Genomic DNA, 15,981 nt, shown 5'->3' on the forward strand with positions numbered 1-15,981 from the left:
TCACCCGGACCGCAGGGAGGGCAGGTCACCAAACCCCCCTTCCTGGTGTAAAGCCTTCCACGGGTGGAGGAACATGCAGCGGAGCAAATACCTCGTGTGGCACTCCTCTGTCTGTCGGGGGGACAGCTCTGCCAGGAGCAGCTGTGCCTCCTAAATTCGGCGCTGGTTCCCAGCCAAGGGCGCAGTGCTCCGGTTACGCACGCACGCCGCCTCCGCTCACGCCAGCGGTGTGTCCCCTCAGCTCAGAGCAAAGGGAAAGGAAAGGGAAAACAGCTTATTTTGCAAAAAAAAAAAACAAAAAAAAAACAACAACAACAACAACAAAAAAAAAAAAAACACAACAAAAACAAATAAACAACCCACCCACCGTTCCCAATCTGCTCAGCCACCGCAGCAGCGGTGCTGCGGAACTTTGCTAGAGAGGAATTCAGCCGGGACAGAGCCGGGCTGGCCTTACAGCTGGTGCCCAAAGGTTTGGGGCAGGGAGTTTTGTTACGGGTGATGCCAGCCCACGTGGGGCCCGGGCTCTTCCAGCCCAGGGGGCTCCCAAAGCCCCAGCGGGGTTGGGGACATGGAGCCGGGGCTTTGCCAGCATCCTTGTACCTGGAGGAACGCAGCCAGGCTGGGGTCACTGACAGGCGCTCCTCACCAGAACCGACCTGCCCAGATTTAAACCCACAACCCCACGCTCACAAACCTTCCCAGAGCTCACCCCTTCCCCACCAGTGCCTCCTTTCCTCTTGTGACACCCCGCGGGTTCGCGCGGTTCCTCTCCCACCCCCAGCTCTGCCCTGTCCCTCCCTACAGGAGCAGCCGGGGGGGGCTCTGACAAGCCGCACTCATCACAGGTTTAGCCACGGATATGTCACACCCCAGAGCATCACCACGTTGCTTTCACTAGAGCAGAAATCTCAAGAAAAACAGTTTCCAGACTGAGGTACCAGAAAAAGTACTGAAAAAAATCCCTGACTCCAGAAAAAATACTGAAAAAAAACCCACAGGCAGCAGGAGGAGTTAGAGGAATCTAGCAGCCTTCGACCTGCGGTGACACACAGCCAGGCCCTCACCATCACAAGTTCTCAGGGAAAATTAATATGCCCGGGAGACATGCGACGCCTCGGCCAAATGCAAAAATGGGATTGTGCTCTTCCACTGTATTATATCAACTCCAAGGGCTGGAACGAAACCATTGAAGCGCTGAAAGCTCCAGGCACCCGGCCACGTGGGTTTGATAAAGACGGCACTGCACAGGCACTGATGGCTTTGGAAGGCAGCAGCCTTTTGCTGTTAAAATACTCCCCCCGCCGTGCCAGCCGAGCGCACGCCCTCCGAAGCGGCCGCTTCCACGCTCAGTGGTCGTGCCGACACCTCGGGGCACTGCCTCCCCCTCCTCAACCAGCCAGGCGCCCGGCCCTCTCCACCCCTTCTCGCTTTCAAATTGTTGTACCGGCACAAAAGGCGTGAAGGAAGGGAAAAGCACGCACCCACAGCACCCCCAGCCTCGGGTGCTGCCCGGGGACCCCGCCCTGCTCCTCTGCAAAACCACACGGATGTCACTTCCCAGGGGCAACGTTTCACCTCAACAAGGAAACCCAGAGCACCTCCCAGGCAGAGAAACCTTTGCCATTTCACACGCGAAACAGAAGATAAACGGGGCTGGAGAACACAACACGAACAGGGTTAAGACACAGTCGCTGCCTCGAGAGGATTTGTCCCCCCGCCCCAGACGCTGCAGCGTGGGGTACCAACACGTGGGGCTCGCTGTGGGGGGAGGCACAACCACCGGCTGTCACCCCGGCAGCCTGGCCGGGTGTCACCGAGGGCACCCCCAGCACTGCCCGGGAGGGGTCAGAGCACCCGCAGGGCAGCCCCCAGCCAAGGGACAGGCGAGGGCTGTCACCCCAGCACGGCTTCACACAAACACCGCTGTGAACAAGAGGCTGGACAACAGCTTGGGGGGGGGGGGGGGGGTTGGTTGGTTGGTTTTGTTTGGTTGGGGGGGTTTTTTGTTTGTTTTTTGTTTGTTTTTTTTTTTTCCACGAAACCATTAATTTCGAACAAACCTCCAGTTCACAGAAGCCAAGCGAGCACTGAGGAGATTGATGAGGGTTATCAAAACAGATCACGAGTTCAATAAATCTTCGTTTATACGCTAAATGTCACTGTGCCCCGTGTTCCTGGAGGAGATATCCCGAGCATTATAGCTCTGTGGGTTGGTCTGTTGGATTTCCTCGAAAAAGCTGGAATCGAAGGAATCCAAGCTGATACCGTGAGCCACGTTCTGAGCTCCCGGAGGGACCCCGGGGCTCACTGGCCATCCCAGGACAATGTGGCTTCTCTGGGCGATATTTATAGACATTGTTCCTGCCTCCCCTGAGCCACTTGAATTGCAGATTCATAAACAATTTCCCTCGTAAACAACTGTTTCCCTCAGGCTTTTGAGGACTTCCAGCCACAATTTGGGCACCCTTCCTCCCATGCTGCCTCCCCACACCAGGAGAAAATCCCACCTGCACAGGCGGGCCGGGGGGCTGCACACCCACCCACCCCATGCCATCCTTGCCCCGGCTCGAGGGCCAGCACCCACCCACCCACCCACCCATCCTCCCCCCCCCGAGGTGACACCGTGGGGGCTGTCCCCAGCAAAGCCCCTTTAAGGGACACTCCGGAGCGGCCGCAGGAGGCACGGCATTAATTTTAGCCTGGAGCCCTGCCAGGGGCACAGGGCAGCTGCTGCTGCTGCAGCGGGGGGGGGGGACAGTGCCTCCCACCCTGCCCACCCCGGGTCCTCCTCCGGCAGAGCCCCAATTCCCCGCTCCGGCAGCGTCCGGAGCCAGAGCAGCCATGGCAGAGGAACAGACCGAGCTGGAGGAGAGGATCATCATCAAGGACCAGCACACCAAGGAGATCGACCTGGTGAACAGAGACCCAAAGCACATAAACGAGGACGTCGTCAAGGTAGGACTTTCCCCGCACTGTGTTGTAGAAGCGCCGCCGCCCCCTTAACCAGTGTATCGGTACCGCCGTCCTGCAGCCGGCCGGGTGGCATGCCTGGCTCCAATTAATGCAATATTTCCCATTCCTGGAACACACTCTCCAACTTCACGGGGTGTAGCTCGAAAATTTATGGAGATGCCCTCCTCTGTAGCTGTAAGCGGGGAGCCAAAAATAAAACAGGGTGAGCCCATATCACCCATTTAAAGGGAACCCTGGAGAAAGACCGCTCACCTTCAAGACCTGACAGTCAGAGCACGTAGACACGTGTTGCTGTTTGGAAGAAGGTTGTTTCTCCCCCGTGGCAGCAGGAGGCTGCAGCAAGCCTCCTCGGTCTATTTTTGATCAAGAGGAGTTCTCAGTCTTAGCTGAACAGGGAAGCATTTTCCTGAATGCTGACCACCGAAACATGGCTGCTCTAAGCTTTGTTAGCATTATGTCAAAGATAATTTTGGCCCAAAGGAGAACAGGAGGACATGGAAGGGTTTTGTTAAAACTGTATTTGAGAGATCAAAGTGGATGATGTGCCAGAAAGTACAGCACGCCCTAAGCCTGCTCACAAAGGCTTCGTAACGGGCCGTGACCTTGATCGTGGTGGTGAAATGCAAGCCTGCACTGGTGCGTTCAAACACTACTACAGCTAAAACCACGGTGTGGCCAGTTTAAAAGCCCCCCGCGACGAGCTGTGACGGTGACAGCCGTAGCTGGGCACCCTTCGGGCACAGCGGGACGTGCCCGTGACGGCTGCCGGGCGCCGCGGTATCTCGAGCGTGTCCCACATCTGCGCCACCCCGTGCCAGCACCCCCCGAGAGCCCTGGCCCGGGGCTCGCAGGGTGCTGGGCTGCAGGCAGCACCATCCTGCCACCAGCACGGCAGGGACCGGGACGGCCCGTGCTCTGGGGTGCATCTACCTGCTCCCCAGCTCAGGTGTCTACTGCTGGGGGGCAGTGCCGCTGCCTTCCAGGCCATCCCTAACCCCTCATGCCAGCCCCATTCCCCCACCCCAGCCTTTTCCCGCTCAGGGATCCCCAAAAGCCTGTAAGAGGATTATCAAGCTCACCCACTTACGTGGCCACACTGCCGCTTCACCAGCTTTGGAAGTTTTCAGAGCGTTTGCTCAAGCTACCTAGCGTTCCTCCCACCTTAAAAATAGCACAGCCGATAACGCTGGGGAGGGAGCGCAGAGCCAGCCCCGGGACAGGGAACGCGACTCACCCCACTGCCTCTCAACAGCATCCCGAAGGGAAAGCCGAAGCCCGCTCTCCCCCGTGGGCAGGACCACACTGGAAAACACCCCGGGGCATTAAAGCACGCAATGCTCTGAACGCCCGGAGGCAGAGGCACCGGGTGGAGGGGAGCAAGGGAGCTTTGCAGGCTGAAGGGTTCCTGCAGCCATAGATAAACCCATCCTGGGCATTACAGCGCCACAGCCAGAATCTGAGACCGCGTCACAGTTGGAGCTGCAGCCCCAGCCCCAGCAGCTTTACAGAGCTTTTGAAGCCTCCTCCCAGGCCGAGCAGCAGCAGAAGGTACCTGTGAGTGCCGGTCCCCAGACACCCCAGGGCAGCTCCCAGGCTCAGCCTCCACCACTCCTCCGGACCCACCTCTGGATCCCAGCTAGCCAAAGGAGCAGCAAGGCAGAGACGGCTCTTATAGCCCGCTGCCCCCTTCATTAATTGCCCCTGACGAGCTCATCAGGCAGCTGCGCAGACCTGCTGCTCCAGCCCACCTGGGCTTTCCCCAGGGCCGCTGGTCCCCAACCCACCTCAATATTTCTCCCCGTACCTCCTGCCCACTCCAGGAAATTAGAGGTGCTGCAGAACGATTTTATGATCAAAGTGCTTCCGAAACCAGAATGGATATTACAGTTTAACGTAAAAGTACAAAGAGACGTGCTAGCTTCCCAAGGAAAGGCCATGCTATTTTTCAAGGCAGAGAGCCTGGCTTACAAATTCCCTAGAAATGAATTACACCACAATGAGATCTCTAAGTGTGGTTCAGAGGCTTTTAAGAGTATTTGCCATTCAGAGACACTCCCAATGCCTGCACATAACAGCGCCAGCCCTGTAAGGGCATGGCCCAGCCGATCTCTCTCCCTCTTCAGACAGAACGCAGACAGACAGAATTGAGCACCTCACCTCCACACACAGAAATAAATAAATCGTAAATCAAGAGGGCTCTTGGACTTTTTATTAGCACAAACCACCTTGCCGAGCAGGCAGCCCATGTCCCTGAATGCTAAAAAAGGGCAGGAACAGGCTCTGGCCTCCTCCGGAGTAAACACTCCCGCGCCCAGCTCCCGTTCCAAGAGCCCAGCACCCCCAGCCCAGCTCCCCTCTCACGGTGCCGCAGATCCTCAGCCTTGCACGGAGCCGTTGTCACCCCCCCCCCCCCTCCCAAGCCCCCTTTACCTCCACCTCCTCTCCTCCCAGGTGGATTTCGAGGATGTGATAGCTGAGCCTGTGGGAACATACAGCTTTGACGGCGTCTGGAAAACCAGCTACACCACCTTCACCGTCAGCAAGTACTGGTGCTACCGGCTGCTCTCCGCCATCCTGGGCATCCCCCTGGCAGTCGTCTGGGGCTTCCTCTTTGCCCTCATCTCCTTCTGCCACATCTGGGCAGTGGTGCCCTGCATCAAGAGCTACCTGATAGAGATCCAGTGCGTCAGCCGGATCTACTCCCTCTGCATCCACACCTTCTGCGACCCGCTCTTCGAGGCACTCTCTAAGATCTGCAGCAACGTCAGGGTTGCTCTCCGGAAGGAGATCTAGGTCCCTACAGCCGCCCCGGCCAGCCCTCGCACAGCCACCCCCCCGGGCACAGGGACATGCGCGGGGCCCGAGCTGTTGGGATGCTCCTTGCAGCTGGAGTCACGCCGGGCTGCCCCCTCCTCCAGCCCAAAGCCAGCAGCTTCAGGAGAAGAGAAGCCCGGCGAGGCTTGGTGAGCAGCCCAGGGAGACCCCCCCCCGCCCTCCGGGACCCCCGGCATCGCCCCCGCAACATCTCCTGGACCACAGCCCTGGGCCACGACCTGCAGCTGCAGGGCGAGAAGCAAGGGTGGGCACCAGACCAAACCCCGCCTGCTTCTCCATCCCTTCCGTCTAGCATGACACTAAGACAAATACTTGCTTACAAATTATTATTTGCTGCAAATAATCGTTGTTGTGGAAGCTTAAATCGTGCCGCACAGAAGTTTTATGGCTAGAACAGCGAAAACAAACTTTTTTTTTTTTTTTTTTTTTTTTTTTCATGTGTGTCCACATTTCAGCACAGCTTGGCAATCCGGATCAATTAGTGCAGGAAACGCTGTGCCGGCCTCCTGGGAGTATGTGCTCAGCCCACCGGCAGCTGCGAAACCCTTTGTGGCAGTTTGACACTCAGCACGGAACGACAGGGCATCGTCACGCTCTGTGGTCGGGATTCCACGGGCAGTCTGGCACGGGTGGGCAGGACCCCTGCGCATCGCCCGTGGGCCTGGGGGGGGGGGGGTGCAGCACCACGGGGACCCGCGAGAACTAATGGCTCTTGACAGCTTCGCTTGAGAAACGGCAAGCTTGGCTTTGAGCAAAGCTTCGGCGTCTTTCGCAGGGAGGATATTTCCTACGTGCTTGCTCGCTTGATGCTGGGAAAGCCCCCCCCCTGCTTTCGCTGCAGACCCCCCCCGGGGTGGAGACCCCCGTCCCCTCCATCGCCCCCCGGGGCAGCGGGGGAAGGAGCCTCCCCAGGACACTGCCCGCTCCCAGCCGCTCTGGCTCCCGTGAGAGCACGGGCACGAGGGGAAAAGAGTCCAATTCAGCGCTAGTTCCTCCCCTGTATCGTCAATTAATTCCCTCAGTCCATCTTCCACGAAGCCGTGCTTTAACTCTGAGGCACTTAAACAGTTTTTTGGCTCTGGCCTTAAGAGCTTTGCTGAATCAGGGCCCAGGAGGTCTCGTTGTTCAGAGGTTATTCTCAATTGTATTCATGTGCTTTTTTTCCCTTGGCTTCCAACAGAGACTCGGAGCCAAAGTCTCTCCTAGTGCCATGCCAAGGACAAGAAACAGCCAGATTTTCTATTGGTGCTCTTCCAATGGCTTGGGATTGTGGACTTCCATTATTCCATACCAATAGAGCACCCATGCTCTAGCAACACCGGGCCTCGAGATGGATGGAGTGATACAGAAAAAAAAAAATATTTAGATATTTGTAGGGGGAAAAAAAAGTCTCAAAAACACTTTATCATGAGCATTTTTTAAAGCTTTTTGTGGGAATAAAAATAATTTTAAAAAATACTGAGATTATATTCTTTTACATTTTTTTTTTTGTTCTAGCAGTTCACAGCCTGAGCCCTACAGAACCCTGATCTCCCCACCGCAGTAATCTACGGGCTCTGGCACGTGGCACACAAGCTGCTCACGTGTCAGCACCTTTATTTTGCTTTCGACCCTTATGAAAAGCTTCTTGGCAGCGCGTTCAATACCCTTCCGCTGCGACAAGCCCGGCGCTGCTCTCCCCGGCCCCTCCTGCCCGGCCCCACAGCCGCAGCCCGGGATAGGAACCGGGGCTGGCAAGGCGATGCCCGGCCTCCCCCCGCGGCTTCCACCTTCCCCAGCACATCGCTCCCGGTAAAATCCATCGCCACGTTGCATTGCCCGCCTGGCAGACGGAGGCTGCGCCGGGCCCCCGGGTTCATGAGAAAACGGGAGCCTCCACCTCCGCCTGTGTTGTGCAGGAGAGGATTGTTCTCCGGGAGAAAAAAAAAGTGAATGTGGGAGGAAAACGCTGTGCGCTTTCCTGAGGATTGAATCCAGCCTGGTAAAATCCGCTGAGGCTGAATGTTCTGGGTCGTATTCAGCAAATGCGCGGAGAGCTTGCTTGACTGCAGAAAAATTGGGAATGCCAGGATATGAAAATGTACCTGCTGGGTAAAGCCCCTGCTGCCTGCGGCCGGGGTCGTGCGTGTCCCCCCCCGGCGTGCCACCCTGCGGGCTGTGGGCGCTGGGCTCTGCAAACGAGAGCATCGTTACGCTGGGCGTACCTGGGCCTCGTGTTTAAAGCGTTGCTCCCCGTCGGTTGCCTTCACTTTCCTAGCCCAGTGCTCCTGCCGCGCTTCCCCTGCCGCTTTCCATCAAGACACAGTCAGAAAACTTTATTTACAGGTAATTCTTAACAATAAAAAAAAATCTCCGTGCCATAAGCATGACCTTGTGCGTTACAGAGCAAGAAAATTGTATTGGTGTAAAAGACTGAATGCGATCTGCGGTAAACCCAAAGCAAAAGCCTGGCCCTGGGGGACTCAACGGGAGTTTCTGTGTCAAACCCCACCATGACCCCCCTGCTGTGACCCCCCCCCCCCCGCCATGACCCCCCCACCTGCCTTCGCAGGAGCTTCTGAGCCCGCTCAGCAAACGCGTTATTGCACAGACCCCCCAGCCCTGCAGCCGTGTCGGCTCCCCGGGCTCCGGCTGACCCGAGTGCGCAGCCTCACACCACGCAGCGTGGGGGGACACCCGGGCGTTAGCGTTGGCCCCTGGGGGGGGCTGGTCCCCAGCCCTGTCCCCACTGCCCCCCCCCCCCAGCCCGTGGCAGCAGGACTGCCCAGCTCTGTGCCAGCAGTGCCACCAGCAGGTCCAGGCTGGGGGAAGCCGGGCTGGTACCGAGCAAGGATGCAGGGGTGTAGGGATGCGGGGATGCAGGGATGAGGGGATGCAGGGGGGATGCAGGGATGTGGGGATGTGGGGATACAGGGGTGCGGGGATGCAGGGATACAGGGGTGCAGGGATGCGGGGATATGGGGATGAGGGGATGCGGGGATGAGGGGATGCAGGGGAGATGCAGGGATGTGGGGATACAGGGATACAGGGGTGCGGGGATGCGAGGATATGGGGATGAGGGGATGCAGGGATGAGGGGATATGCAGGGATGTGGGGATGCAGGGATACAGGGATGCGGGGATATGGGGATGAGGGGATGCAGGGGGGATGAGGGGATGGGGCTCCCTCTGCCCCACAGCACTTCCCAGCATATTGAGAGCGCGGTGCCCATGCTCCACGCCAGCCAGGTGCTGGTATCCTGCGGAATTCCTGCTGCGGGCAGAGATGGGGCCAGTGCCCGATGCCCATGTGCCCAGGGTGGCACCTCTCGCCCTGTGCTCCAGCCCCTTGCACCCACCGGGGACGTAGCACACCTGCCCCAGGAGCACGGCAGCACTCGGGGCAAAACCTGTCCCTCCCAGCGGTGCTTAAAAACCACCGAGGGCAGTTTGGGGGCTCAGAAGCAGGTTCCTGGTGCCCAGTTCCAGGCAGCGCTGAAGCTTGGCCCACAGAAGTCCTCCCCTCCCTCCCACCTCATTAAATAATGACCGCTGTACATGCTTACACGCGCACAGATGTATATACACCTATTTATATAGAGCCCGCCTTGCTTGTCCGAATCCCAGCCTTCCCTAGGGAAGCGCTGGAGACAGCGCAAGGTCCCGGCCGGCGATGCCCTCACGCCGTGGTCGGCTGCGTGAAGCTCCTCTGGCTCGTGCTCTTGCAGCTGAGGACGAAGGAGGAGGAGTTGCTCTTCTTGCTGACGCTCAGGTCGCACGCCGGCCGGGACTTCAGGTACCGCGTGGAGCAGCAGAGGAAGCGCCGTATCAGGTCGTGGAAGAGGTGCCCCGTGTACAGCATGTAGATCCAGGGGTTGCAGCAGCTGTTGAGGCTGGCCAGGAGCATGGCGATGATGAAGGGGGAGGCTGCAAGGCAGAAAAACAGGGCAGCGTCAGGGCACGGCACGGGCGGCCAGAACCACACACCGCGGCCCGTCCCTCGGCGAAGGAGAGCGGGCGATCAAAAGGAGGGAAGCGAGTCTGGGTTTAAGCAACTCGGGTTTAGGTGGTATTTCCCCCCCCCCCCAACCCTGAAGAGCGGCATTTCCCCCCGCTCAGCTGCGGCGCTGCCGCCCCGCTCGGCGTTACCCCAGAAATACCCCAGAGCTGCCCCCAGCATCACCTGCACCGTTCGCCCCTACCCTGCCCGAAGCGGGGAGGAGGGAGCGCGGCCCCTCCAAGTTGCCATGGCAAAGAGCAGGACTAAGAACAAAAAGAGCCGGGTGGCTCATTTTTTCCCCACCAGCAGCCGATTTGGGGCAGATTATCAGCTTTCATCCACTCCGGCTGTGGGGAAGCCACGCTCCCCCAGGCCCCGGGCTGTGCCCTGCTCCCCCACCACCAAAACCCAGTGACAGGACAGTGCCCACCAGCCCGGCCCCATCCAGGCCTCTCTGCCCGGTGCTCTCCCAGCCCTGGGGAGCAGTGGCGTTTTTCTTTCCCCCTGATTTAAATTTTCACGTGCGACGCTCTGCCAGGGGAAATGACAGCCATTGCCATCCCGGTAAGGAAGCCCAGGAGCCTGGCAACAGCTCCCGGCTGGAAGCGCGACATCGGGGAGGGGGACGATGCTGGCGGCGCGGTGCCAGGGCAGCAAGTCTCCAGCTGCTGCTCTCCATTCCCCCCAGCACGAAACACCTGACTGTCCCACGCGAGGGGCCGGACCGGTGTCTCCTGGTGAGACCAGGACAGGGGGACTCGCACCCGCCACGGCAGCCGGGACAAGGGGGGGCCACCCCAGCCCCCCGCGGGGCAGCACCCCCATGAAGCACCTGCAGGTGTGGGACAGAGCTTTTATTCTGCTCCCCACGTTTTCAGCCCCATCTTCTCATCTCCCTGTGCTCTCAGGGGACACGCCAGCAGTAAGGACGCATACACCGGTTCAGCTGTTTCTGGTCCCTTCCTGCCTCTGCAAAAAACTACTTGCAGTTTTTAAACTAGAAAATAAACGTGAATAATGAAGACTCATTTCAAAATTCACCTTCAGCCAGCTCATGCATAATTCCTGCTCTAGTGATGTGTGGTCCAACCGCTTTTAATTTCAAGCATACGCTAAAAGAAATCCATGGGGAACGGCTTACAAGTCCTAGGCGCAAGACCTGAAATACATCACAGCATTTTCATCCACTTAAAAAATAACCCAGCCGTGGCTGACTCAGCTCTTCTGTCTCCGCAGGAGATAAATTGAATTGCACGGAGCTCACGGCAGGGCAGGTCTGAAGGGGGGATCTGTCCCCTCTCGGGGGCCCCAGCGATCCCCGCGGTGCTGCAAAGCGCAGCTCTGCCCCACAGGGACGTTCCCCCTGCCCAGGCTCTGCAGGTGGCCCGCAGCGGGGCTGGGATGTCACACTGGCAGGAGGCTGTGCCCGGGGACGGGACCTCTGCTGCAAACGCTGCTACAGAACTGAAGTGAAACGAGGAGGGTCACTAATTCCCACGCACAGAGAGATGCTGCCACTCACCGCCCACGATTCGGGGCACCAGCTCCCAAGATTAAGGGACCAATGCAACAGTTATGCCGTTTCACAGCCTCCCTATTACCTTCACAGATGTTTTAAGCCAACTTTGACTCAAAACACCACCTGTAACATACATTATCTGCAAGGTGTGTGCAGCAGAAACCTCCTTTTAACCAACGGTCTGCAAAGGATCCCGGGTGCTTGAGCCGACGCCTGAGAGATAACCCATAGCTCCAACCCGCGCTTGCAGGGGCTGCAGGTCTGCATGGCCAGCAAAGGCAGGGGTTGGGCTGACACCCCCAGCCCCTCCCCAGGCACGCAGCCGTGCTCCCAAGTGCCCAGCACTCACATTCAGGCACTTTCAGCTGCCCCCGGGGAAGGGACAAAAGAGGGGCTGCCTGGCCCTGACATACTGCGGAGCCGGGGCGCCGGGCAGGGTGGTAGCAGAGCTGGGAGAGAGGGGGAGTGGGACCCCAGCCCCATCCTGACACTCCACCCAGCACCGTGCAGGGCAGGGCCACAGCATCTGCACTTCACTCACCTGATTTCACCGAAGTCGGGTTATGAAGTGAGGAAGACCCAGGTAGGAAGCAGCTGAAGTGAATCAGCAATAGCAGGGTGAGACCTCTCTGATTATCACTTTACTAACTAGGAAAGGAAGGGCTTCTGCTGTTTGTTTTCTTTACAGCCTCACCTCTTAGCCCTGACACGCACCAAACCGCAGCAGGCTTTGCCCCCTGTGAAGGTGGAAGCATGGAGTTTTACCCACAGCAGACCAAGCGCTGCTTGTCCCTCCACTAACACCCGAGAGCCGTGTCTCGCCACGCTCCGGGATGCAGTGCACGGGCAGAAAACTGCAGCGTGCCTGCTCAGGGTTCATTAGGATTCCGGTGGGTATAAACAGGCTTTCCCTTGCCAGGGGACACTCTTTATGACACCCTACGTGGAGAAAACTAAACATTTTCTGAAGTGGTCGACCGTCCCTCACACAGCCTTTGCGACCCACTCGTCACCTCCCGGGGTGCAGCCCGTCAGTGTCGCAGACGCGTCGGGGCCCCAGAGCTGCACCCTGCCCGCCTGCTCCTCCTCCTTCTCTGATGTTATGCCCAGGCAGACTGCAGAGCCTGCAAGATGAGAAACAGCCAAATTCCCTTCCTGCTGAAGGGTACGGCTCTGCCAGGCACCCTGTGACAACGCCTGGCCGAGGCAGCCCACGCCTCGGTGCAAAGGGAAAGAAACCCAGGACGCAGGGCAGGAACGCAGCAGGCGAAGCCCAATCCTTCTGCAGAGAGAGGTCTGACCCTGCCGTCCCTCTTGTGCCTCTGGGCAGCCAGCGAGGAGGAGGGTGGGCCTGGGAGGGAGGGCTGGGGTCTCCTGGCATTCGCTATCCTCACTCACACGCCCAGGTTTTTCCTCCCCGTGCCATGAAAGCCTCTAGCAAATGCTCTGGCAGAACTCCCACCCTTTACCGCAGACACGGCCCCCTGAGCACCAGAACGATGAAGGAAAGGGGAGTTTGCTACAGCTCGGCACGGCTGGCGCCTTCCCCACTACATAAAAGCAAAGCAGGGAAGGAAAAAGCATCGCAGGGCCGATTGCCCAGGGTGAGCAAGGGAAAGTTTGGCGGCGCAGCAGGCAGGGTGCGATCGGTGCGCAGCCCGGCCGTCCCCCCGCTCCTCGCCGCGGCGATCAGCAGAGCGGCAGAGGTTTGTTTGCTGATGAGTCAGGTGGAAGCCCTCGAGATTGCAGGTTTGAAATAGGGCGAAAAGGAGAGACCCTGCTTCATCCCCTAAAAACTAGAAGTTTCAACCAGCCTAAATCATGTGGGGAACTAAGAGACGGCTGCCTGGGGCACCTAGGGAGGTTTAAAAAGCTCTGCTTCACTTCACCTGAAATAAAAGGAGCAGAGAGAAGCAATAAAGGCGAGTTAGGAGAGCTGGAGCCAGGCTACCAGCTTCAGTCTCTGGGAAAACAGATGTGCACAGGCTGCAGTAGTCATCAGGTTTTCCACAGAGCAATGTATAGCAGGAATAGGGTTAAAGAAAGGAAAAGGGTGCCGGGTGGAAGCGAGCCGTGCCCTCCGCTGCGAAGCTCTGGCCGCTGCAGGGCTGCCGGGGGAGCTGGGAGCAGGTCGCAGCTCCTCGTCGGTCCTTGACATCCCCAGACTCAGCATTTCTGTTGAGTTGGGTCAGTCTGGCCAAGGAAAAGTTATCCCTGGAAGCACTTTTTTGCCATTTCTCCCACCTCACAAACTTGTACAGAGGTTTTTCTTTTAAGCTTTCCTGGCCAGTTCTCCCTGAGGGTGCAGAGGAACCATTGGCCACCTCCTCCCGGGAACAGCAGACTTGCACAGTTTACAAGCATGAAAGACCGAGGAGGGTAATATATTTTACTCTGTCTGAAACCTTAGTGATGACAGGAGCAGCCAGTGCCAAGTATAAAGAATGGCAAATCAGTGACACCACGTCCTTTAGGAAAAGCCTTTGCTCATAAATCAGTGGCTTTCTGCAGGAACCGTGCTCCAGTTAGAGATAAAATAACTGCAGCACAGTCCTGGGGTGGACGGGAACGGGAGGAGAGGGGAAAACAGGGCAAAAGAGTAGAAAGAAAAGAAGTCAGCAAGGACAAAAAAATACAGCAAAAGAAAAGAAGTCGGGCACTACAGCTCAGTCTCTTCCTGCAGTCACCCCAACCCCCGGGCACCGGTGGGGGCTGAGCTCCCACACAGTCCTCGGCACCCCCAGCACCCAGGGCGGGCAATCGAAGCACCGGGGACCCCAGAGCAGCCCCAGGAGGGCTGAGCCCACGCACCCAGGGACGGTGAAAACCTCCCGAGCCATCACCCACACAGCCCGACCCCCGAGTCGCGGCGGCCCTGAATTTGCCGGGGGCTGTGCCAGCCCTCGCCGGCACCCGGGGAGCTCAGGCACAGCCACTGCTGCCCGTTGGGTGGCTTTTATTACGTGCAGGACTTTCTCCCGCCTCCCTCCCAGCCCCCTGAGCCCCAGCTCAGAGCAGAGCTTCTGGCTGTCGCCCGCGAGTCTGTGCGGGGGTCCCTGCGGGCGCTGAGCTCGGGGGTCCCTGCAAACACGGGGATTCAGGAGGGGAGAGGATGTACCTTCCTGCGGAGCATTCGTGTCCCACACAGACCACATCTGCACAATGAAAAAGGGAGTCCAGCACACTATGAACGCTAACACTATGATGAAGGTCATTTTGACTGTCCGGATCTTGGCTTTGGAGATGAGCCTGGTGCTGCTGACCCTGGCAAACACCATCCCGCTGTGGGAACTGGAGCTCAGACCCATGTTGGACCCTTGAGCTGTCTTAAGCTTCACGTTCTGCCAGATTTTGAAGCTGATTAAGCCATAGCAGATGCTCAGCATCAACACAGGGATGATGTAGACCATGAGGGTTATCCAGGTGACATAGGCTTTAGGTCCCCAGGGCTGGATGAAATCTGCCCAACAGTCGTAAACCCCATTCCCCACATCCCTCAGAGAAAATATGTGGATCTGAGGGATGCTGACCAGCAGGCACAGCAGCCAGGTGAGGAGGACAGAGACCCGGTCCGCTCTCCTGTGCAGAGACCTCAGCGGCTGACAGATGGCCAAGCACCGGTCCAGGGACATCAGCAAGAGCATGTATGTGGAAGCAAACATCCCCACTACCTGCAAGTACTTGATCAACCGGCAGAGGAAATCTGGCCCGTAAAACCTGAAGGTGATGTCCCAGATGAGCTGGGGCAGCACCTGGAAGATGGCCACGACCAGGTCAGCGATGCTCAAGTGCTTCATGAAGAAGTACATGCGGGAGTGCTTCTGCCGGGTGGTGTGGATGGCCAGCAGCACGCACAGGTTGCCGGTCAGGGCGAGGAAGAGGATGAGGCAGAGGACCGTCACCTCCACCTTGGCCATGTCCTCGTTCCTCTTCAGGGGGTCCGTGGTGCTGTTCCTCCCGGAGGTCTGGTTCTCCAGGCGGAGGCTGCCGTTCCCCAGGGAGCTGTTGATCGTCCACACGCTGCTCCCCACGAAGTACAACTTCTCCATGGCCACATAGAGCCCGGCAGCAGCGAGGGCGGGCGGCGGATCCCCGGCACGCGTGGGCCCGCGGGCGGCAGCCGTGGCCCCGCTCCCGGCCCCGGGCTCTGCCGCTCGGGCGCTGCCCGCTGCGGGGAGCAGCCTGGCCGGCCCTGGCCCCGGCCCCGGGGCTGCAGGGCTCTCCGGCGGCTCCACCCTGTCCCCTCCCCGGGCACCCGACGTTTCCGCAGGCTCCTGCCCCCAGACAGGAGGAAAAAGAAAAAAAAAAAAAAAAAAAAAAATGCGCAGGAGGAGGATTGGGGGGAAAGGGCCGGCAGAGAGAGGCGGCCGCCCCGTCCCAGCCCTCCCAGCTCCCCCGGGGCCCTCCCAGACCTGCCGGCCCCCCCACCCAAACCCCGCTTCGGCACCTCCTCCCCGTGCCCTGCCCATCTCCGGGGAGCGGCCAGCTCCCCCCGCTTCTCCAGGCATCGCCGCTGACCCTCTCCCCCCCCACCCCAACCCCCCCTGGGGCATCCCTGCCGCCCCTCTCTCCCCCCTCCCCAAACCCCCCCGGGCATCCCTGCCGCCCCTCTCCCCCCCCACCCCAAACCCCCCCGGGGCATCCCTGCCGCCCTGCTCACCCACCCGCGACGG

The 15,981-nt window shown here is 58.9% G+C and overlaps 2 protein-coding genes across 2 annotated transcripts; one reads left to right on the forward strand and one right to left on the reverse strand.

The window, feature by feature from the left end:
• Positions 1 to 2,811: 2,811 nt before the first annotated feature.
• On the forward strand, positions 2,812 to 5,786 carry LOC116963412 (caveolin-3). Its single transcript, XM_033000118.1, has 2 exons — positions 2,812 to 2,958; positions 5,428 to 5,786. The coding sequence occupies exons 1-2, from the start codon at positions 2,845 to 2,847 to the stop codon at positions 5,767 to 5,769; spliced, it is 456 nt and encodes a 151-aa protein (XP_032856009.1). The 5' UTR covers positions 2,812 to 2,844; the 3' UTR covers positions 5,770 to 5,786.
• Positions 5,787 to 9,446: 3,660 nt separating this feature from the next.
• Positions 9,447 to 15,549, reverse strand: OXTR (oxytocin receptor). The gene is made up of 2 exons (XM_042799638.1): positions 14,427 to 15,549; positions 9,447 to 9,716 (listed from the first exon to the last, which is right to left on the reverse strand). Exons 1-2 carry the CDS (start codon positions 15,355 to 15,357, stop codon positions 9,469 to 9,471), a joined length of 1,179 nt encoding a protein of 392 aa, XP_042655572.1. The 5' UTR covers positions 15,358 to 15,549; the 3' UTR covers positions 9,447 to 9,468.
• Positions 15,550 to 15,981: the final 432 nt, after the last annotated feature.

Source organism: Tyto alba, unplaced genomic scaffold (genome assembly GCF_018691265.1).
Source record: "Tyto alba isolate M040663 unplaced genomic scaffold, T.alba_DEE_v4.0 Super-Scaffold_3, whole genome shotgun sequence".
Lineage (NCBI taxonomy): Eukaryota > Metazoa > Chordata > Aves > Strigiformes > Tytonidae > Tyto > Tyto alba.